The 22,560-nt window shown below is 39.1% G+C and overlaps 1 protein-coding gene and 1 non-coding gene across 2 annotated transcripts in view; one reads left to right on the plus strand and one right to left on the minus strand.

Annotated features, from left to right (window-relative positions):
• The window catches only part of Zdbf2 (zinc finger DBF-type containing 2), a 33,320-nt gene extending 12,490 nt beyond the window's left edge, over positions 1-20,830 (plus strand). Inside the window, exons 3-5 of the mRNA XM_051190342.1 lie at positions 5,490-5,620; positions 13,251-13,269; positions 13,477-20,830. Coding sequence (XP_051046299.1) covers positions 5,490-5,620; positions 13,251-13,269; positions 13,477-20,259 — 6,933 coding nt within the window. The 3' untranslated portion in view covers positions 20,260-20,830. The remainder of the gene's footprint in view (positions 1-5,489; positions 5,621-13,250; positions 13,270-13,476) is intronic.
• Positions 11,020-11,124, minus strand: LOC127226564 (U6 spliceosomal RNA). Its single transcript, XR_007834895.1, has one exon. It is a non-coding gene; the product is annotated as a U6 spliceosomal RNA (small nuclear RNA).
• Positions 20,831-22,560: the final 1,730 nt, after the last annotated feature.

Below are 22,560 nucleotides of genomic sequence, written 5' to 3' on the forward strand. Positions count from 1 at the left end.
ATTAATTCTTTGACTACAGGTTCTATTCAATAAAGATTTGACACTTTTTTTTCCCTTTGGCCAAACATTTAAAATAATTTTTATTCATTTGGACACCCTTGCACTAAATTGGCATTGAAAAACATTCTGTTGATGACAGCCAGGATAATTTATATTAACTTTGAAAGCTTGGAAAATATGTGTGTGTGTGTGTGTGTGAATATATATATATATATATATGTATGTATGTATATGTATATATATATATATTTATTTATTTATTCAAAGCTTTGGAAAACTACTAAGGCAGTGAAGAAATAAATGCGGGGCCCAGACCTAGTGGAGTATTTGATAGAAAACAATGGGAGCCAAAAGAAAGAAAACAACTGCCAACCTAGAGTTCTCTACTCAATAAGTATAACTTTTACGTAAGGTAAAATAAAAATATTTTCAGGAAACAAAAATTAAGGGAATTTGTCACCAGCAGACCCTCACTAAAGGAAAAACTAAAAGGAGTTCTTCAGGCAGAAGGAAAATGATTCCAGATGGAGGCTCAGAGCTATCAGGAAGTAATGAAGAACAATGGACAGGTAAATATTAGGCAATCAATAAATCGTGTTTGTGTGATTAACAGCGATGTAGATTGGGAGAGTAGTAAGTAGTTAATTTCTAAGGATCTTACATTGTTTAAGGAGAGAATAAAATAGTAATTTTAGACTTTGATAGTTTAGGCATGTCATTTGTTCCACTAGTAGACTAGGAAGAAATTCTGTAACTACTGAGCTAACAAAATGGGGAAATTAGAATAATAAAGAAGAGAGAAAATACCCATAAGAATAATTAGTAACAGACTTCCAGGTATATCCAAGTGAAAATAGACTTACTGCTTGAATGAAAAATATGTTCAATGACTACGTGTGTGTGCATATGGGTTTACTTCTGTGGTAGAGCACTTGTGTGCTGTATGACAGCAACTAAAAAAGGAAAAAAATAAAACTATATTTAATACTTTATGGGAAGCCTTAGCCACAGAAACAAAAATGAAAAGGATAAAAAATGGCTAAAATGATAAAGATAACTGGGTAAAAAGATAAAATACAGTTCTTTGTCATAACATGATGATGGACTAAAACCGAAATTAGACAAACTATTAGAATTAACGAGTTTAAAAGCTTGTTGGAGTCAGGTGTGGTAGGGCATGCCTGTAGTCCTAACTTCTGAAGAGGCTGAAGTAAGGGTCATTTAATGCTATGCATTTGGGATCAGCCTGTGCACCATGGGGGAGGCTTTGGTTGAAAAAAACAAAACAAAACAAAACAAAAAACCAAGGTGGTTTGACTAACAGATAAAGTCATATTCACGTATGCAGATACTCTGCAGAAAATGAAATTTAAAGATACCATTTACAATAACATCAAAGAAAATAAAATTCTGAGGAATAATTATAATAAAACAAGTATAAAATTTTTACATACAGTCTGTAAACACTGAAGGCTGAGGATTTAGCTCAGTGATTGCATGCTTGCTTTAGCATGCTTTAGATCCTAGGTTTAATTCCCAGCACTGGGGGGTGGGGGCCAGGGAGAAGGACCTAATATTTTCATGGATTGAAAAAGTTAAAATGTTCAATTTCCCCAAATTATTTTACTCATCCAATGAAATTACAGTGAAAACTACATACATTTCAATGAAAATTAGCCAACATAAATATGGAAATGAAAAATATGAGAACTAGTTAATATCAAGGAAGATCTGAGTGAGAAGGTGTATTCCATCAGATAACCATTCTTATTCACCTTTACTCATTAGACAAGGCAGTCTTGGTGCAAAATTAGAAAAAAAACAAAGAAACAAACTCCAAAGATGAATGTGTGTGTTGGATCCATGACAAAGGTCACACTGCAAAGCAGCAAGGAACAAGATTTGCTGCTAGTAGATGCTGATGTGCCTGCCAATTGAGTACCTAGTTGGGAAAAAAAAATAAAGCTATTTTTGAATCATCCTGTGTGTAAAAAGTCATTCCAAATGAATTATAGATGTGAGTGTTGTAGGTAACATAATAAAGGAACTAATAACAAACAGGAGCAACTCTTCATGATTGTGAAGAAGAGCTTTCTGTCAACAACAACAAAAAATTGAAGAAAATTAAAGTAGTTGCAATAAAATTAAGAAAGTGGTAGATGATTAAAGTAAGAAGGCCCACTGCAGAAAGGAAGTGAGAAGACAAGATGGGCTATAGAAAGGAAGTGAGACGACAAGATCAGCTACAGAAAGGAAGTGAGAGGACCAGGTAGCTACAGAGAGGATGTAGAAGACAAGATATGCTGCAAAAAGAAAGTGAGAAGAAAAGACAGGCTGCAGAAAGGAAGTGAGAAGACAAGACCAGCTTCAGGAAGGAAGTGAGAAGACAAGACCAGCTGCAGAAAGGAAGTGAGAAGACAAGACCAGCTGCAGAAAGGAAGTGAGAAGACAAGACCAGCTGCAGAAAGGAAGTGAGAAGACAAGACCAGCTTCAGGAAGGAAGTGAGAAGACAAGACCAGCTTCAGGAAGGAAGTGAGAAGACAAGACCAGCTTCAGGAAGGAAGTGAGAAGACAAGACCAGCTGCAGAAAGGAAGTGAGAAGACAAGACCAGCTTCAGGAAGGAAGTGAGAAGACAAGACCAGCTGCAGAAAGGAAGTGAGAAGACAAGACCAGCTGCAGAAAGGAAGTGAGAAGACAAGACCAGCTTCAGAAAGGAAGTGAGAAGACAAGACCAGCTGCAGAAAGGAAGTGAGAAGACAAGACCAGCTGCAGAAAGGAAGTGAGAAGACAGGATCAGCTTCAGGAAGGAAGTGAGAAGACAGGATCAGCTGCAGAAAGGAAGTGAGAAGACAGGACCAGCTACTGAAAGGAAGTGAGAAGACCAGCCACAGAAAGGAAGATGATACTTGAATAAAGATATTGTCTCCAGAATAAGTAAATTCTACAAGTTAACGAAGAAGACATCTATTTGAGAAACAGGCAGAGGAGCTGGCCTGGTGGTATTTGCTTGTAACTCAACATTCTGAAGATGAGGATACTGAATTCAAGACTAGCTTAGGCTACAGAGTGAAGACCCTGTCTTAAAAACAAAACAAAAAACAAAAAACAAAACAAAAGAACATCAGAAAGAAATTTGAATGGACCATAATTACAGATGATCTGGATTTCCAGTAAAAATAAAAAGCTATTATCAGATTGTGGATTACGGCCACAATATATGGCATAGAACACTTTCCACAATAGCTTAAATGTAAAATACAGGATACATACCAGATAAAGACATACTGTTGGTTGAGGCATAAATTACTTCATCCCCTTTGGAAGACTAGGTATTGAAGCTGAACATACATGTACTATATGACACAGAAGTTCTACGCCTAGTAATCTATCCCCCAAAATATGTGTGCCTTGTCACACAAGAGGAATAGCAAGGTTCTTTGCAACATTGTAATGTCCAAAATTCATCAATAGCACAATCCACAAAATATGATACATTATTACATCAGAGTACAGATGTGTCCATGAAGATGCACAGAATATAGCTAATGTTGAATAGTATCATAAATGCAGTGTTGAATGAGAGGAGCTCAGAGTAAAAGAATACATGTTGTAAGGTGTCATTTTTATAAATTTCAGAATCTTTCAAAACCTTAGTATTAGAAATCAGGGTTATAGTTACACTTGGGGATGAGGAATGGCATGTAGGATGGGCATGGGGCAGTGAGGCAGTAGAGGGATTTCTAGGTGCTTATATTTGTGGACATATGGTAATGGGTATGTTTATTCTGTGATTGTTTAGTGCATTACATACAAGTATTTTGTGTGTTTTATGTGATATGTATGTTGAAAAATTCTCAATAAACCCACGTGGGGCATGGATACTGTGGTGGCTCCTGCAGCTTATTCGATGAAGTTCTCCATTCATGGATACTGTGGTGGCTCCTGCAGCTTACTCGATGCAGTTCTCCATTCATGGATACTGTGGTGGCTCCTGCAGCTTACTCGATGTAGTTCTCAATTCATGGATACTGTGGTGGCTCCTGTAGCTTACTCGATGCAGTTCTCCATTCATGGATACTGTGGTGGCTCCTGCAGCTTACTCGATGCAGTTCTCCATTCATGGATACTGTGGTGGCTCCTGCAGCTTACTCGATGCAGTTCTCCATTCATATTGCCCTTTCTTTTTTTGCCTTAGCAGAGAGAGGACAAGGTTGGATTTTAGTTGAATCTTTATTTGTTCTCTTGTACACTTGTTCTTTTTATTACCAGGAGTGTAGCTCTGGTGATGGGTACTGGACAATGGGGGAGTTTGTAGAAGAGGATTTTGATACTGTTATATTTGATTGTTCCTGGGGCTAAGGTAATTCTCACATTAGCATTACAGGAAATAATTCCAAGAGTTGTAACAGCGGTCAGGAACAAGCAACCTATTTTTTTTTGTTTGTTTGTTATTGTTGTTTTTTTAAATCACGCCTAACTATGATATATTAAAAATTATTTTCTTAGGTATTGTTAAAGCATGTTGTATTATGAATAACATGTGATAGTATGCCGTTTATATTAGCTATGTGACAACGAAAAGCATATAACCTACAGTTTGGCTCACATTCAAATCCTGGCTTTGCTTTTTGCTAGGTACAGAATTTAAGGAGGTTTGCTTTTATTTTTTTTTTTTTTTTGTGCCCCGCTCTCTTTGTGTCAGAAGAGGGCACTGTTCTTGCGGAGTGAAAATGAGTGAGCTTTTTTAGGTGGACTGAGTAACTGTGTGTGTGACATATGGTCTGGTTCAGCCTGTGTTAGATTTCTTCTTATCATGCGGCTAATCCACTAATACTAGGATCTGTGTAAAGCTGAAGACTTTAATGTGCTTACACCAATATCCTGCCAAGGCGGGATTCTTCTTAATCACTGAAGGAAAAGAAATGAAGGGTTTTTTGAGTTAATCTTTGTTCTTTTTTAATGCCATAATCCAATCCTGTTCTCTCGTTTCACAGTTTTTTATTGTAAAAATAGTCATTGGAAAATATAAAAAATGTTAAGAAAAATTAAAAATTATCCAAAACTACATCATTTTCTCCCATTTGCTTATCTGTAAATTTTTAACTGTGGTTTGAGATAGAGCCATACTTATGATTTTTTTCTCTTACTACATAGTATTTCTTTATGTTATGGTTTCTTTATTTTAGGTAGCCGCATGGTATTACATCTTAGTGTACATTATAATTGAAGGATATTGTTATGCAGTTTCCAGTTTATTACTATATTATGGTGTGTTAAGTGTCCTTTTTGATGTCATCCTTAGGATGTATTTAGAGGTACATAACAACTATATTTAGGGAGACACACTTATGGTTTTACATACACATATTAGAAGTGCTGTATGGAAAGAATATCAACTTATATTTCTACAACAAATACATACATGAATCCATTCTGTGTCACCATGAGTAGCAGCTATTCACCTAAACCCTCTGTCTCTCTTTGCAGCACTTGTTTAGTGCTCAGCACAGAACCCTGACCAGACAGAGCCGACGTCGGACAATCACCAACAATACTTTGATGGAACGCTTCCTGCAGGACGTTCTACGACACCACCCGTACAATTATCAAGACAACAGGTAAGGTAGTCAGTGTTATGGTTTATCTATCCCCACCATCTTTTTTGTAGCCCAGGACTAGTCTTGTCTGGAAATGCTGTGTAACCCAGACTGGCTTCAAACTGTTTCTCAAATGATGAGATTATATGAATATGGCACTATACCTAACTTTTTAAAGTCTGTAATTGAACTTAAAAAAATAAGAAGTGTAGCTGGGTGGTCGTGGTCAGACCTTAATCCCAGCACTCAGGAAGTAGAGGCAGGCAAATCTCTGTGAGTTGAGGCCAGCCTGGTCTACAAAGTAAGTTCCAGGACAGCCAGGGTCACACAAAGAGACCCAGTCTTGGGGAAAAAAGTGCAAAGTTGTTTTGTTTTTGTGGAACTAGGGATAGAACCTAAGGACTCAAATATGTCAGGCAAACACTTTACTTTGGATGCATTCCCAGCTCTGTAGTGAACTATCTTATTTAACCAATAAAAAGAAATAATTGGAAGTTATTGGACACAATTTTGATTTAAGGTTTTGGAGAAGAGTTAGCATTTACCCAGCCCTAAAATGAAATTGTATATAGATTTACAATTGTTTATTTTACTTAAATATTTAAAGATTCATTTGTAGGGGGTCTGGAGCGATTGCTCAGTGGTTAAGAGAAGTTGCTCTTGTAGAGGACCTGGGTCCAGTTCCTAGCACCAACACCTGCTCACAACCATCTTTAACTCTAATTCCAGGGGAGCTAACACCCTCTTTGGACATCTGCATGCATGTTTATGCTACACATACATGCAGGCAAAACATTTACATATGTATTATAAGACTAAATATTTAAAATTTATTTTTAAAGATTGATTTTTGTGTGTGTGTGCGTGTGCGTGTGCATATGTGTGTACACGTGCACCTGCATGTTCAGGTTAATGTTTTCTGGGCTGGGCTGGAAGCCATCGAGTCTCAGTAATACCCATTTCTATGTACCTCTGAGCTACCTTTCCAGGCATGTACAGAGTGCCTAGCTTGTTATATGGCTGTTGGTATCCAAATTTCGGTCCTCATGACAATGCGGCAAGTACTGTTACTGCTGAGGCATTTCTTCACCTCAGTTGCCTGTATGACCTTTCACTATGCATCTGGGAGTGTTAGCTGAGTTGTAGAGTGCTTGCTTAGTATTAATGAATCTCTGTCTTCAGTCCTCAGCCCTGCTAATAACAATCAGTTCATTACAGAAAATATGGACACAACTATGCTTTTTCCTAGGTAAATGTTTTAGGATGATAAGTAATTATGTATTATTAAGGTAATTTTTAGGTGTGTTATAGGATTAAATGTTGGGTGAGGGTGGAGCAGAATGTTTTGAAAGATCATTAACAGAAAAGCTAGGTCATAATAGGACAAGATAGTCAAAGTAATCTAAGTCAACTCTATTTTAATGGAACTGTGTGCTGACTCAGTGGAGGATGTATTAGATTGAATGGTCTCTTAATATCTGTCAGAATCTTGATGTCTTCTAAAAAGATTTTTAATAAAATTTTTATTATATTTATTTATTTGTTCATTTGTGTATATGTGGAAGTTAGAAGAACTTGCAGGAGCTAGTTTTTTCTTTTAAGTATTGTACATGTATGTTTTGGGAATCACACACAGGTGACAAACATCTGTATTCTTTAAGCCATCTTTCTGGCTTTTGATAGCTCCCCCACCATTCAGCTTGTTTTGGTTGTTTAATAAAAAAGAAACATTTGGTAACATTTAAATGTTAATGTTTAATTTTCTGGGCTAAAAAAACCCCTAGAAATCAGATTATAACAAGTATATAAGGTAAGCAAAGCAAAATGGGAGCATATCTATACAGAATTAGCTGAGGTGCACACCAAAAGTAGAAAAAGAAACTTATGCTTTGCAGGATACTAACCTAGAATTTAGAAATGATGAAACATTTTAATGGGGAAACTTTTTTTTCTAATGTTTTTTTCTTAATAAGAGCTGGTAAAAAGATCAGATTAGACTAACCATAGTATCATACATGAGACTTTCTGATTAATAAACCTTGTAAGCATTTCTTTAACAAACAAGTTTGTATAGCAGTCTTTGTTGCTTTTCATCTTCTGTAATAAGACACTTTGGTCAAGGCAACTTATAAAAGAAAACATTTAATTAGGGACACTTAGTCAGACTATCATAGCATCATGGAACATGACAATAGGCAGGCATGGTTCTGGAGCAGTAGCTGAGAGCTTAAATCTGACACACAATCAAGAGACAGAGAAAGATAGAGCTAACTGGGAATGGTGTGGGCTTTTAAAGCCTCAAAGCCCATCCCCAATGACATACTTCCTCCAACCAAGGCCATGCCTCTTAGTTCTTTACAAACAGTTCCATCAACTGGGGACCAAGTACTCAAACATATGGGCTTATGTAGGTCATTATCATTCAAACTATTTCTGTAGTTTAATTTCATAGGTTTTGAATTAGGCTAGAGTGTATAGATCATTATAAAGCAGCAGTTCTCAATATGTAGGTCATTACCTCTTTGGAGGTCAAAGGACCCTTTCCCAAGAGTCATCTAAGACCAACATAAAACACAGGTATTTACATTAAGATTCATAGCAATTGGGGCTGTGAGGTGGCTAACATGCACTGGCTGCTCTTCCAGAAGTCCTAAGTTCAATTCCCAGCAATAACATGGTGTCTTACAACCATCTTAATGGGATATGATGCTTTTGTCTGGCATGCATGTGTACATGCAGACAGTATTCATTCATAAAAATTAAAACAAAACAAAGATTCATAACAGTAGAAAAATTACAGCCATGAAGTAGCAGCAAAAATAATGGTTGTGGGTTACCACAACATGAAGAACTGCATCAGAGGGTCACAGCATTAGGAAGGTTGACAACTATTATTACAAAGTCTTTATTTTTTAACTTTTCATTTTGGGATAATATATTAGGCTTACCTAAAAACAAATTAAAACTGATAGAAGAAACTTGAGCCCCAACTATGCAATCTAAAGTCAGCACAGTGCAATTCTCTAAACTAGGAGCCATTTTTATGGACACTGCTAGCTTGTTTGTAGATGTATCCTTTTCCATGATGCCCTGTGCTTGGGACCAGCCATACTCACACATTGCATTGAAGTCCTATTCCCTCAGCCTCCCTTTAGCTTTATCCCTTCCTCATTACTTATTTACTTATGAAGACACTTTTTAAGAGCACTGGACATTTATTTTATGGACAGCACCCCAATTTGGGCTTGTTTGATGTTTCCCCATGACTAAACTAAGAGTAGACATTTTGGGCACTAATTCCTCAGAACTGAGGTTTTATCCTTGCTGGCATATATGTTGACATATTTAATTGCTGATGATGTTTTTAAAATAATTACTAAGCTCATTTAGTTAGGGTACAAAATAATGGCTTTCATTATGACATTTTGTTATGTGCCATTTTACTTTGCTTGTATTCACCCCTACTGCCCATTGTGTTCCCACTCATCCTAGTTCATTCTTCAAACATGGATGATAGTAATTTGATTGAGTTGTGTGATTAAAGCAGTACCTGCCAACTTACCCACTGAGCATCTCACTGGTCCTTAAAGTTCCCTTTAGCTCAAGACGGATGTACAAGATTTTTGTAGGTTTTTTTTTTTGTGGTAAAGTGACAAATGACTAGAAATTGAATTATAATTTGTTATTATTAAATACAGGTACAAATACAGATGCAAATAGAAGCATCTAGGTGGTAGTTGCTGAATTATTTTCTCCTTTTATTGTTGGTTCTTTCTCTTGTCTGTATTGTCTTGTTAAGGAATTAGTTATAAGTATGTTGCTATAGACTTTAAAGCAAATGAAGATGTGGAGGTGCACACCTTCAATCCTAGCACTCTGGAGGCAGAGGCAAGCAGGTTTCTGAGTTCGAGGCCAGCCTGGCTACACAGACAAATCCTGTCTCAAAAAACAAACCAAATGAAGGCAATCTAGTTTTGAAAAAGAGGTGAAAGTGGTTCTTGCATTATCATTTCATTGATTATAGGTCAAAATTATGTTTTTAAACCATAGTGTAATGCTATTTTGATGATAGTTAATTTTAAATTACACACATTTCAAATTAGTATTAAGTAAAATGAATTATCAAGGGGATGGAGTGATGGCTCATCTACAAAGATAACTTACTGTTCATGCAGAGGACCCAGATTCAGTTTCCAGAACTCACATGATGGCTTAAAACCATCTTTTACTCCAGTACCAGAGGTTCCAACACCTTCTGACCTCAACAGGCATAAGCCACTCAGCTGGTGCAAAATACTCATATACATAAAATAAATCTAAAAAACTTTTTTAAAAAGATGACTACTTTAGTTTGGGTTTCTGTTGCTGTGAAGAGACAGCATTGATGTGGGATATTCTGTAGAAAAACTCTGGCTACTTACCATGGCATTGCTAACTTTTATAAAGGGAAGCATTTAATTGGGGCTGGTTAACAGTTTCAGAGATTGAGTCCATTATCATCATGGCAGGACACAATAGCTTGCAGGCAGACATGGTGCTGGAGAAGGAGCTGAGAGTTCTGTATCTTGAACCATAGACAACAGAAGGAATTTGTTTCACTGGATAAAGCTTGAGCATCTAAGACCTCAAAGCCCATCCCCACAGTGACACACTGCCTTCAATAAGGCCATACCTCCTAATAGTGCCACTCCCTATGTGCCAAGCAGTTAAAACAGGAGTCTGTTGGGAACTTACCTATTCAAACCCAGGGAAAAACGACTCCTAACACAAACCAGCACAGTGACTTATGGAATGAAAGCACTACTACTTCTGATGGATGAAAAATGAAAGAACAGCTTATAGGCTTAGTGCCTAAAGACACTTGCTGTGCTTCCAGAAGACCCACATTTGGTTCCCAGCACTCACATCGGGTAGCTCACAACCACCTGTAACTTTAGTACTGAAGGCTCTACTACCTCTTCTGGCCTTCACAGATACCAGGCATACTTGTGGTACAATGTCCAGGCAAATACACATGCAGGCGAAACCTGTCCATAAAATAAGTCTTTAGGAAAAAAAATAAATAAATAAAAGCAGTTGCTGACACATACACATATGCTTTTAGATAAATGTGGCATTTTTCAAGTTTAAAAAATAACTTGGTTTTTAAATTTTACCTTTTCCTTTTTTGAGTCAGGGTCCCACTCTGTAGACCTGGCTGGCCAGAACTCATTATGTAGACAAAGCTGGCCTCAAACAGAGTTCCACCTGCCGCTGCCTTCCAGGTGTTGCTATTGAAAGCATGTGCCACAACACCCAACTGTGTTTTCTAATTTTTATAGACATTGATTTGGTTACTATAGTGCTAGGGATTTGTTTATCACTTTTTATTTTTAACACATTATTTCATTACACATTTTAAAAATACCAAAAGTACAAATAAAAATATGGAATGCTTCTTCACAAATTTGCACGTCATCCTCGTGCAGTGGTCATGCTAATCTCTATCATTCCAATTTTAGTGTATGTGCTGCTCAAGTGAGCACCTGTTGTATGTTTTCCAGTGTCTCAGAATATGTCCTTGATATCCTCTTCCATAGTCTCTTGAGTTCTAAGATTACAGGTGTTTGCCACTTTGCTATAGTTAAACTATAGAATTATATGTGTATGCAAGAAACTAGAGCTTGATGCCAAGTGTCTTTGGTTCACCATCTCATTTTTTGAGACAGTCTCACACTCAGCCTGGAACATTGAGCCTCTGGGGTCCTTCCAGTGCACTGTGCTGGTATTACAGGCGGACACTGCCTTATCTGTTTTTAGTTCTCATGTGGGTACTGAGGATCCAAACTCAGGTCCTCAAAGAGCAGGCGCTCTATCATTGCACCCATCTTCTCCAGCCTTAGGCTGTAACCTTCTAAAGAAAATTTTAGCAGAAAAATTAAAAGTGCTAATAAAGAGGGTTTTATAAAGTCAGGCATAGTGGTACATGCCTTTAATCCTAGTACTCAGGAAGTATGAGATCTCTGTGAGTTGGAAACCAGCATGCTCTACAGAGTGAGTTACACCACATCAGAGTTACATAGTGAGACCCTGTTCCCCCCAAAGGGGATCTTTATAATATGATTTCACTGAATTTACCTAATATCCATGCCTCAACATTAGTCTGGTACATTTGTTATAATTAATGGACTGGTAATACATTAAAGTCTGACTCATTCAAATTTCTTTAGTCATTTTTTTTTTCCTGAGACAGGGTTTCTGTATGTAGCCCTGGCTGTCCTAGAACTCACTATGTAGATGAGGCTGGCCTCTGACTTACAGAGGTCTGCCTGCCTTTGCCTCCTGAGCACTGGGATTAAAGGTGTGTGCCACCGCTACCCAGCTTCTGTAGTAATTTTTAAATTGCATTTTTAAACTAAGATTTCCAAATTTGACTGCTTTCTGTTTCAGGATATCCACTTTAATTTAGCTTATGCTACCTTAGGCTTCTCTTGGTTGTGATATCCTTTTTGTGGGTCTAAGTAAGATATTACTGACATTTTGCACTGGATGTTGCTGCTAACCGAATGCTTCTCGAGAGCCAGATTATCTTTGAATTTGCTCAATATCTACCGCATAGAGAGTACTGCTGAGTAGAAAATCTTTAGTAGGTGATTGCTATGACTGAATTAAGACTGTGACACTATCTTTAGGGCAGATGTTTATATATATGAAAGAAGGAACCCAAAAATGTTTTGGATCAAGCATTATGCTGATGATAGAAGATATGACTGACAGATTTTTAGATATGAAATTTCAGATCTTTAGAGAAATAATTTAATCAGCCAGCAGTGGTGGGGCACACCTTTACCCCGGCACTCTAGAGGCAGAGGCAGAAAGACCTCTTTGATTTTGAGGTCAGCCTGGTTTACATAGTGAGTTCAAGGACAACCTGAACTGTTACACAGAGAAACCCTGTCTGAAAAAACAAAATTAGTTTAAACTTTTGAATGGAAAACATAGTATACATAGGAATAATTTAGAAGGAACATTTAAAGCATTCAAAAGTGATTCATAAGGCAGGTGTGATGATATGTCTATAATTCTAGCTACTGGGAAACTGATGTGGTAGCATTCATTGCTCCTCCTAGAGAAGGGTAAACCTGGGCAGCATAGCCAGATCACCACCTTAAAAAAAGGAGACAGATACATATTACCTATATTCCTGTTGGGGCTCCAGATTTTCTGTTCACTCTCCTAAAGGTAACAGATAGGACTAGTTTCTTATATTTGCTTCTATAGCTATAATTAACTGTATAATTTGTCCTTTTTGACATAGCTCTTAAACATTGAGGTTTCTGGGACTCAAACCCAGAGCCTTGTACATACTTGGCAAGCAGTCTTCCAACTGATTGACATCCTGAGCTTCGGGTCAAACTTTGTGATGTTTACTGTGATAACCAAAAAATGGATGCAGGGAGTCATTTACATTTTTATATTAGGGAGTCATTTGTTTATGAAATAGTAATTGGTGGATATACTGTGTCTTCTATGCCAGGTAACTTCCTGAAGTACAATCTGGTGTGATAACTTGTGTTCTTTTCCTCCTAAGAATGGTCCATAATAGAAAAATAATACCATGAATTCCAAGCAAAAACTGGTATTTTAATGTTTTTTCCTTTATTCTTTTTAGAGCTGCACCAAATGAGGCAGCAGCAGGAGAGGCAGCAGCAGGAGAGGCAGCAGCAGGAGGGGATGCAGCAGCAGGAGGGGAGGCAGCAGCAGGAGCGGATGCAGCAGTAGGAGCGGATGCAGCAGCAGGAGCGGATGCAGCAGCAGGAGCGGATGCAGCAGCAGGAGCGGATGCAGCAGCAGGAGTGGATGCAGCAGTAGGAGCGGATGCAGCAGCAGGAGCGGAGGCAGCAGCAGGAGCAGAGGCAGCAGCAGCAGATCCTGGGTCCCCTGAAGTGGTCATTTTGGATGACTCAGATGACAATGAGGATGACACTGCAGAGAGCAGTGGAGAGGTGTACTCTGAGGATTCGGAATCTGTTGAAGAGATAGATTGTAGACCTGGTACTTCCCAGGGATATGCAGAGGTTGCAGTTCGACCATCAGTTATTCAAAAGCTAGAGCGGGGACAGCAGCAGTCCTTGGAGTTGGCTCATAAAGTTGAGAGTGGTATGAGAAAAGTTAATTCAGTCGGTGTTGTTCAGGCTACAACTAGTGGAAAAATGTTAGTGCGTCCCCCAGTGATTTGTAATGCTCCTGCCAGCTCTTTGCCTAGCGGCTCTCGAGAGAGACCAGTTGCGGCTAACAGTGTTCCTCGGTTAGTACTGGCAGTTGCTTCAGATTCCTTTCCAGCTTGTGACACAGAGAACCTTGAAACATACTTTGACCCCCCAGATCAGGGCTCTAGCAATCCACCATCTCAACCCAAACCTAAAGATCCAAAAAAGAAACCGTTAAGTATAAATTTAGACAAATTGTTTGCACAGAAAAATCTCAGAGCTAAGGGTGCGTCTTTTTCCCCTGTTGTGCGAGTGCGGGAGCTAACAAGTGCTGAGCTTTGTTCTCTAAGAGTTGGGTCTTCTGAGTCAGGGGCAGGCACAGCAGGAAACCCCAGTGAGACTGACACACCACCAGATGCAGCCCGTGAAGGTGCCATTCCAAAGCGTCGTGAGGCATCTTGTTCAAACGTGGTTCGTCCCCAAGAAGAAACATGCTTGGTTCTTAACAGGCCAGCACTTCAGAATCGCTCAGTGAGTTCTGAAGTGGTCGATCATGGCTCTCTTCAGCCAGTACCTGGTCATTCCCAGGCTGCAGTACATTTGGAAGAGGAAGAGGTGGAAGAGAGAGTTGACCAAGATGAGAACTATGAGTCTAGAGGTTCTGATATGAGTTTCAATTGTGGGTCCTCTTGTCAGTCACAGAGGGCCCTGTCTGAACTGCCCGCTAGAGAAGTAAGTGTATCAGAAGAAACTGGTGATGTTCAGCCTAGGAATGAAACACCTACTGTTTCTGGAGCAACTTCGGATAATGGCAGCAGTTCTCGTCAGGTGCCTACCAACCGTTCTCGAGTGATCACACAGAACATACAGTTCATTAGTCTGGTCGATGAAAGCTATGAGTCTAGTGGCTCTGAAGTGAATTTTGAAGGTGATTATGCACTTCCATCAACTAGTCGCCATCCCCCACAGCCTGTGAGAGTAGCAAACCTTCCTACACAGATGGCTGTCCGCTTGGTTGGCAGCTATGGAAGCGGTAGCTCTGAACCATGTGAGGATTCTGGGTCCTCAGCTGATGAGACTCCAGCAGCAGCAGGACAGCAACAGCCTCCGAAGAATGCCAGTGCACAACTGGTTGATGAGAACTACGGGTCAAGTAGTTTCAGTTCTGACAGTGATGCGGCTCCCCAAATGCCTGTTCAAGAAAGAAGCCCAAGAGACAGAGCTGTCCAACAGGAAGATGAACACCAACCCAGTAGTGCTGAAGCACACCCTGAACGTGATGACTCTGTTGAGAGAGGGGTTGACGAACCCCAGAGAGAAGCAGAAGAGATAAATGCCCTGAACCAGAAGAATACCAGCCGTGGGGATCTGAACTGTGAGTCTCATGGTCCTGAAATGGGTTTTCATGCTGATGCTCGATTAGAGGCTGATCAATCTCCAGTAAACCCCGAGGAAGTAGATCTTGACCTAGAGAATCAGAGTGTTCACTCTGGCATGTCTAACCTAAGTTTTGATACCCATGCTTCTTATCAGTCAGCTAATGATCAACCTCAAGGGGCTTGGGGTGAACTAAATCTTGATGAGTTAAATGTCGACATGGAAGTTAAGAGCAGTGCGTGCTCCAGTTCTGAGTTGACATTTGATTCCGATTCCCCTCTTCTGTCAGTTACTGAGCGGTCTCTGCTGGATTTTGAAGGAATAAACGAAGATGACTTTAACCTGGAAGATGAAAACTGTGTGTCAAGTAGTTCTGACATAACTTTTGATTCTGATATTCCCGATGACTCAGTAGCTGACCAACCTCAAGTAGCTGTTTATGAGGAGGAACCTGTTGATCTGCAAAATAAGAGTAGTGCATCTTGTGTTTCTGAAATAACATATGATTCTGATATTCCTCTTCACTCAGGAAATGATCACCCTGAAGTAGCTGTTAAAGAAGTAATCATTCAGGAAGAAGAAAACGTTCACTTAGAAGGGAAGAATGACAATCCCAGTGGTTCTGAAATATGTTTGGATTCTAATGCCCCTCTTCATTCAGTGACTAATACTCAAGTAGCTGTTAAAAAGATAAATTCCCCTAAAGAAGAACAGGTACACACAGAACAAAAGGAAAACGGAGCTACTGATTCTGAACTAAGTTTGAATTGTGACACTCTTAACTCAAAGCCTGGACATTCTGAAGATCCCATTGTTGCCTGTGTTTCTCAAGCAAGATTGGATTCTCATACCCCCTTTCAGCCTGTTATTCACAGATGTGAAGTAATTGTCAGAAACGTGTGCTCTCCAAAAGAAAAGCATGCTCAATTGCCAAGTACAAGTACAGAATCTCATTCTGAAATCAGTTCTGCAGCTTCTACTGCTTCTCATCCAGTGGCAGAACCTTATGTAGGTAAGAAAGCAAAGAGAAAGACAAAGCATCTTGAAGAAGTCAAGAGTGATGATGAATATGATGGATCTCAATCAACTTTCAATTCTGATGTGTTTCCTCAGTTAATGACTGAAAAACCTCAACCAGCTGCTTTGAAAGAGGGCCATGCTGACCCAAAAGATGACAGTACTGAGCTTAGAGAAACTGAAGAAAATCTGAATACTGCTGGTTGTCTTGATTCAGTCATTAGCCCACCTCAACTAGACATGAAGGAAAACCATGTTGAACTGGAGGACACAAATGACAAGCCTGCTGACTCTACAGCAAATGTTGATTCTACTGGCCACTCTGACTCACTGCCTAAAGATGATAACGTGATCATAAAAATGGACGAGTGGAAAAAAGAGGCAAAGGTCCTTGAAAAGAAGATCAGTGAACTTATCTATTCAAAACTGATACACGATTCTCATGTTACTTTTCGTTCTGCAATGGATCAACTTGAAGTCGCTCTTAAACAAATAAATCTTGACAGTAAAGATCAAATGTCCTTGGAAGATAACAACCAGGAGACCAGTTCTGAAACAAATGTGGATTCTGATTTCTCGGTCCAGTCAGTAGTTGAACCACCTGAAGCAACTGGTTCAGAGCCTGAACACGTTAAACATGAAGGTAGGAATAACGAGTCTTGTGATACTGAGGTAAGCTGTGAGTCTAATGATGCAGTCCAGTCAGAGGCTGCTCAGCATAGTGAAAGTGATGAAAGTGGAAGTCAGAAGGATAAAGATGACAAGGAAGGGCAGAGGGATGAAGTGCAGGGTTTTGGAATTACATGTGTTTCCAGTGTCTCTCAGCCATTGGCTGGCCAGACTGAAGCTGAAGTAGTTCAGGAAATCAGCCCTTGGGAAGATCATGGTGATTTGGAAAATCAGGTTGTTGAATCTAGTGACTCAAATATAAACTTTCATTCTGATGAACCGCTTCAGTCTGTGACTGATACAACCCAAGAGCCTGTTCAAGAAATAAGTTTACCAATGGGACATGTTAGTCCACATGATAGTGGCTCCTCTGATTGTGGCTCTGAGTCCTGTGGCTCTGCAATAGTGTCTGTTTCGAATGTCATTTTTTGTTCAGTGATTCAGAAACCACAGCGTTTACAAAAAGGGTGTACCAGTCTGAATGTAAAGAGCAGCAGCCCTTGTGGCCCTGAAGTGATTGTTGATTCCAGTGAGAGTCCTGAAACAAGTTTGGATTCCAGTGACATCCCTGAAACAAGTTTGGATTCCAGTGAACCTTGTCAGTCAGTAGCAGGCCATCTTAAAAAACCTGTCAATGAAATGAATCTGAAAGAAGACCATATTTACCTGGAAGATAAGAGCTACAAGCTAGTTGATTTTGAACCAACTTACTATCCTGATGATCCTGTTCAGTTTGTGACAGACCCATCTGTGGAAGTCAACTTGCAAAAAGAGAATCAGAATGACCTAGAAAATGAGACCTTTCAACCATGTTGTTCTGAAGTAACATGCAATTCTGGTGTCCATCTACAGTCAGAAGTTGACTCACCTCAAGTGGCTTATAGTGAAGCAGACCCTGAGAGGAAAGATCTTGTCATAGAAGAAAAGTGCAGCGAGTCTTGTGAGCCAGAAGTGCTGTATGATTCCGACGTCTCTTTCCAGATAGTAGTTAACCAGGTTCAAACATCAGATGGAGAAACAGATTCACCACAGGTGGTGTTTGTGGATGTTGTGTCCAGTGATAGTGACTGTGACCGGGAAGTAATTTCTGACTCAAATATCCCTCTTCAGCTAGAACCTGAGCCACCTCAGCTGACTATCAAAGAAACCAATGATATAAGCACAGATTCCGTTGGTTCTGCAGCAACAGAAAAGTACCACTGTAAATCCCGTGGTTGTGATTGTAAAGCCTCTCAGTCAGTGACCAATCAATCCAAGGAAAGTTTCAAAATAATTAACCGAAAGAACGACTATATTATTCTGGGAGATTCCATCTGTCCATCTTGTGGGCATGAACTCAATTTCAGTGCTGATGCCTCTGATCAACCCACTACCTCCCAGTTACGAAGGCCTAATCGTAGTCGCATTAACTCGAACGGTAGAAACCATGAGTCTCGTAGTCTTAAAAGAAGTTTCACAGTGGAACATAATCCTCAGCCAACGATTCACAGAGAACTACAGAGAAATGTTGAAGACCTTGATCTTTGGAGCAATCCAAGAAATATTGCCTTTTACAACAGGATCTGGGAATCTAGTAGGTTTGCACCAGACCGTGCTGCCTATGCTGTGTCAGTGATCCGTCAAACGTCTGTGACAGACATCCCTTTGAAGTTAGGAGATGGAGATCTAGAAACTGAGATCTCAGGATCTGAACTGAATTACCAGTATGATAACCGTCCTCAGTATGACCCTGACCAACCTCTGCCTAAGAGAACACGCCAGCGTAAGAAGGTAACTTTTGACATGAGAGTAACTAAGTATGAATATCCACCAAACCCTATGTACATGGAAGGATTCGAAGAGTTTCCAGAAGGTGATCCTAATGTACTAGTCCTTGAAGCCTCACCTCAGGTCCCTCCAACATTTGTTGAAGTAACTCAACCTGAACCTGTGTTGAGTGAAGATGAAGTGAGAACAAACACACAGGAATTTCAAGGTCATATCTACAGTTATTATGATGGTTCATCTGAGACCAAGAAAATAATTCTGAGTGAAGAAGAAAAGGCTGCTTGGCCTGACTTTTATCAGAACACCACATCAGTTCACACTGTGCCACATCTTGAATATATTGAAGGCAGAGTTGGAGACAGCAGCGATGTCTCAGTGGCCTTAGGCACACCATCTTGTTCCCTAGCAGCAGATCTTCAGCAGCAACAGGAGCATGTGGCTTCTCAGAACCAGGTAGAAGGAGTTCAATGTGGAGCTCAAGCCAGTTCTGGGAAGAAAAGAAAAATGTCAGAACAAGAAGAAAGCTTACCAAAAAGGAAGCACTTCCACCCTGACAGCCAAGAAAAAAAAGAGCAAACTGAGTCACCTGCACAACAGACAAAAGTCTCAGAGTCTGTCCAGCCCGACTCTTTAGTCTATATTTTTTCTTCTCTGAGTATGAAGGAAGATCAGTCTTTGAACCCACCTAAAGCAAAGCCTGGCAGTGACAAGGGTCTACGATTCATATACAGTTGTAAAGAACACAGTGCTCCTAACCCACCACGTAAGAAAACTGTAATTAATCCTCCACAGAACCTAACAGTACCAGAGCGTGACACACAGGAGGTAGTTAGCAGTGATCTTAGTAGGAATGAGCCAAAGTCCAGTGCAGGACAGATTGGTGCCAACAGATCAAGCTTGGCTTCAGCAGCTAGGATGGCAATGCCGAAGAAAAGATGTGTGTTAAGATACCTGGGGCTCCTTCAGTCTTCATATTCAGAAAGTTCAGGTGTGGGTGCTACTCAAATTCCAAAGGACAATCTCCAGCAGAATCCTTTAAATCATGACAGTGCCAAAATTCCTCCCAAACCAGTTCAAAAGGAGGTTCCTGAGAGTAAAGCTCCAAGGAAATATTGGAAAAAGAAGATGGCAGCTACACACCAATCAAGCTTACTTAAAAATGCTTTCAAAACAGTGGTTCTCCGGAAAAAATCAAGACTAGCGTCAGAAAAACTGGCTATTTGGATTCAGCTGAAAGCAACCGATATCATTAGGAAGTATGTTTCTAAATGCCCTGGTGTGGGCCGGAAGCATCAGTCAAAGACTCTTCTTATTCGAAAGCAGCTGAGGAAGAAGAAGATGGTCGCCAAGAAGATAAAGGAGGTCAAGAGAGCGGCTGCAGCAGCGCGCTTGAGCCTTGCGCTCCGCCCAGCCGTAGCTGAGGAGCAGCCGTTAAGCGCTCCTGCAGTGCCTGCAGAGCTGCCTACTCCTAATCTTCCCAGTGCTCCAGCAGTAAAGCACTACCGGAAAAGGCGCTACCGAAGAAAGAAGAAACTTCTTCCTGTGAGAGAATATGACCTGAGAAGCTCGAGCTCCTCAACAAGTACCGACAGGATGGTGACCAGGCTTGCAAGCAAATCCCGAAGTAATGAGGCAAAGTAAAAGCGCGGGCCACGGAGAGGTCAGCCCGCCCCTGGATGGAACACACGTGGACTTGAGCGCACAGACTTTCCCAGCTTTGGTAGGGAACTTGACCTGACACTATTTTGCTACAGATATTATTTTTCAGAGATTTTCTATTCATTTAAAATTTAGTGTTTAGGGTCCTTTTTTTTTTTCCTTTTAAAGGTTTAAAAGCAACCTTTGTCCCGTTTCTGTAGAAGAGCTTCATCTTAATTTGTCTTATAATTTAGCATAGAATTTTGTCCCTTAAATCATGTCCGTACTCATTTCCTCTGAAAATCTTTCGTGCCAAAAAATTATAACACTGGGAGAATGAACACAGCAAACTTATTAGTGTTATCTTTTAAACAATTGGATGGATATCTATTTTCCTAGTTACCATGCTTATAAGTTGGATCATCAATAACTATTGGGATAAATAAAAAGAGTGACATTGTGCTATCTCAGTTTTTGAATATGATTAACTTGAATGATCACAAAAACAAAATTTGTTTTTATTTTAAAGGCATTCCACGAAATAATCCAGTTTTTTTTTTGTTTGTTTGTTTGTTTCTTTGGTTTGTTTTAAAGTGCCTGGTAATTTTATAGACAACAGAAATTCTTCCTCCTTCATTTAAATTGGATCTGCAAGTCTGTAGCTTTATTTGGACAGCACACCCACAAATCTGTTCGTTAGCATTTTTAATCTTACATGGGAAAAGATTTTGCAAACATGATTAGGCTTATAAACTACCTTTTATCCCTTTACTAGTAATCTAAGATGAAAATCCAGGTAATTTTATCATTTACTAATATTTCACACATTTTAAAATACTGAACTGAAGTTACTGGTTTGATAATAGTGTGTGGGCTGGCCACTAATTGTCATTAGTGAAATACTTCAACATTTCAGAAAACTTAAACTAGTAACTTAACTAGAGACCCACTTTGCAAGTGAAAAACAACGTATACACCAGTCAGTTTATCTTAAACTATCTAATGATCTTAAACTAGTTAGATAGAGGTCAAACTAATTTGACACTTTATCTTAAACTACCTAATTGATTTTAACAGTTCAGAAAAAAGATGCTTGGATACACAGTGTGAGCCTCTAGTACTTGAGTATATGCCTTTAAGGGACATTGATTGAGCTGGTGCAAATGCATCCTCTTGTCTTGTTCAGTCAAGACCTCAACCTTTTTCTGTCATTGATGTTACAAGGAAACACAAAGTTTCCCTTAATTGTGTAACTGCTATATTTTATTGAATTAGAGTCAGTGTTAAGCTGTGTCTTGATTTCAGAGATAAAACTGTGTTACCTTAGAATTAATGAAATATCAATGTGGTTTTGTTTCAGGGGCCATTATTTAACCTGTGAGTTGTTAATGGTGATACTATTGTCATTTCTTTACTTCTAAATATAAATGGTAATTATATTGCAGAGTGGACAAATGTGTTTTTTTTTTTAAGTTGGCAAGTGATGTGTTTAATTTCTTCAACCTTGCCTCCTTAGATACAAACATTCTAATTCCCTTTCTTAAAAAACATCTCAATGAGCCACTAGTTTTTTTTTTTTTTTTCCTTCAAGTTTTAATTAAGGAAGAAAACTGTCTGGCTGATTATAAAGTAACCCGTAAAAGCACTCTGTTCGCAGTATTGATCTTTTATAGTTCCCAGACACCCACTAACAAGCATGCCTGCAATGCCACTTAAAATGAGAGTTCAGACCCAAATAACTTATCATGGAATTAGCCAAATTATGTCTATTGTGATTATGTCATGCAATGAGGGTCATTCTTATAATTCAAATGATCAAAATTTAAAGTTCAAAAATGTTAAAGTTTTTTTTCAAATTGAAAACTCTTCTAAGTACCACTTAGAAGGAAAAGATTCCTAGCTAAAATTGGTATCACCCAAATATAAAATGTCCGCTGTAGAAATGATGGTTTTGTTTAGCATTTTGCAAGTGCTTGCTAAGTTCTTACAAGGAATATTATTTTAGGCAATCTTGGAAACTTGAAATTATAAAACTTAAGTTAAATTGGAAGTGAATTTTTCAGAATTTGATAGGATACAAGATGTGCCCCTTTGTCTACATAAATGGCTTAATTTTCAGGCTAGGTTGAAAGAATTGCTTATTTTGTGTAGTCAAGAGTGCATTATATTCTTTTAATAGCAGTACATCAAATTACAACCATAATGAGCATTTTGTTAATCTTGTCCTTTTTAGTATCTTGGATAGATTTTTATTGTAACTGTCCTGGTGTATACAGTGTGTGGACAATATTGTGGAAAGAGTGT

The sequence above is a fragment of the Phodopus roborovskii genome, unplaced genomic scaffold (genome assembly GCF_943737965.1).
Source record: "Phodopus roborovskii unplaced genomic scaffold, PHOROB, whole genome shotgun sequence".
Lineage (NCBI taxonomy): Eukaryota > Metazoa > Chordata > Mammalia > Rodentia > Cricetidae > Phodopus > Phodopus roborovskii.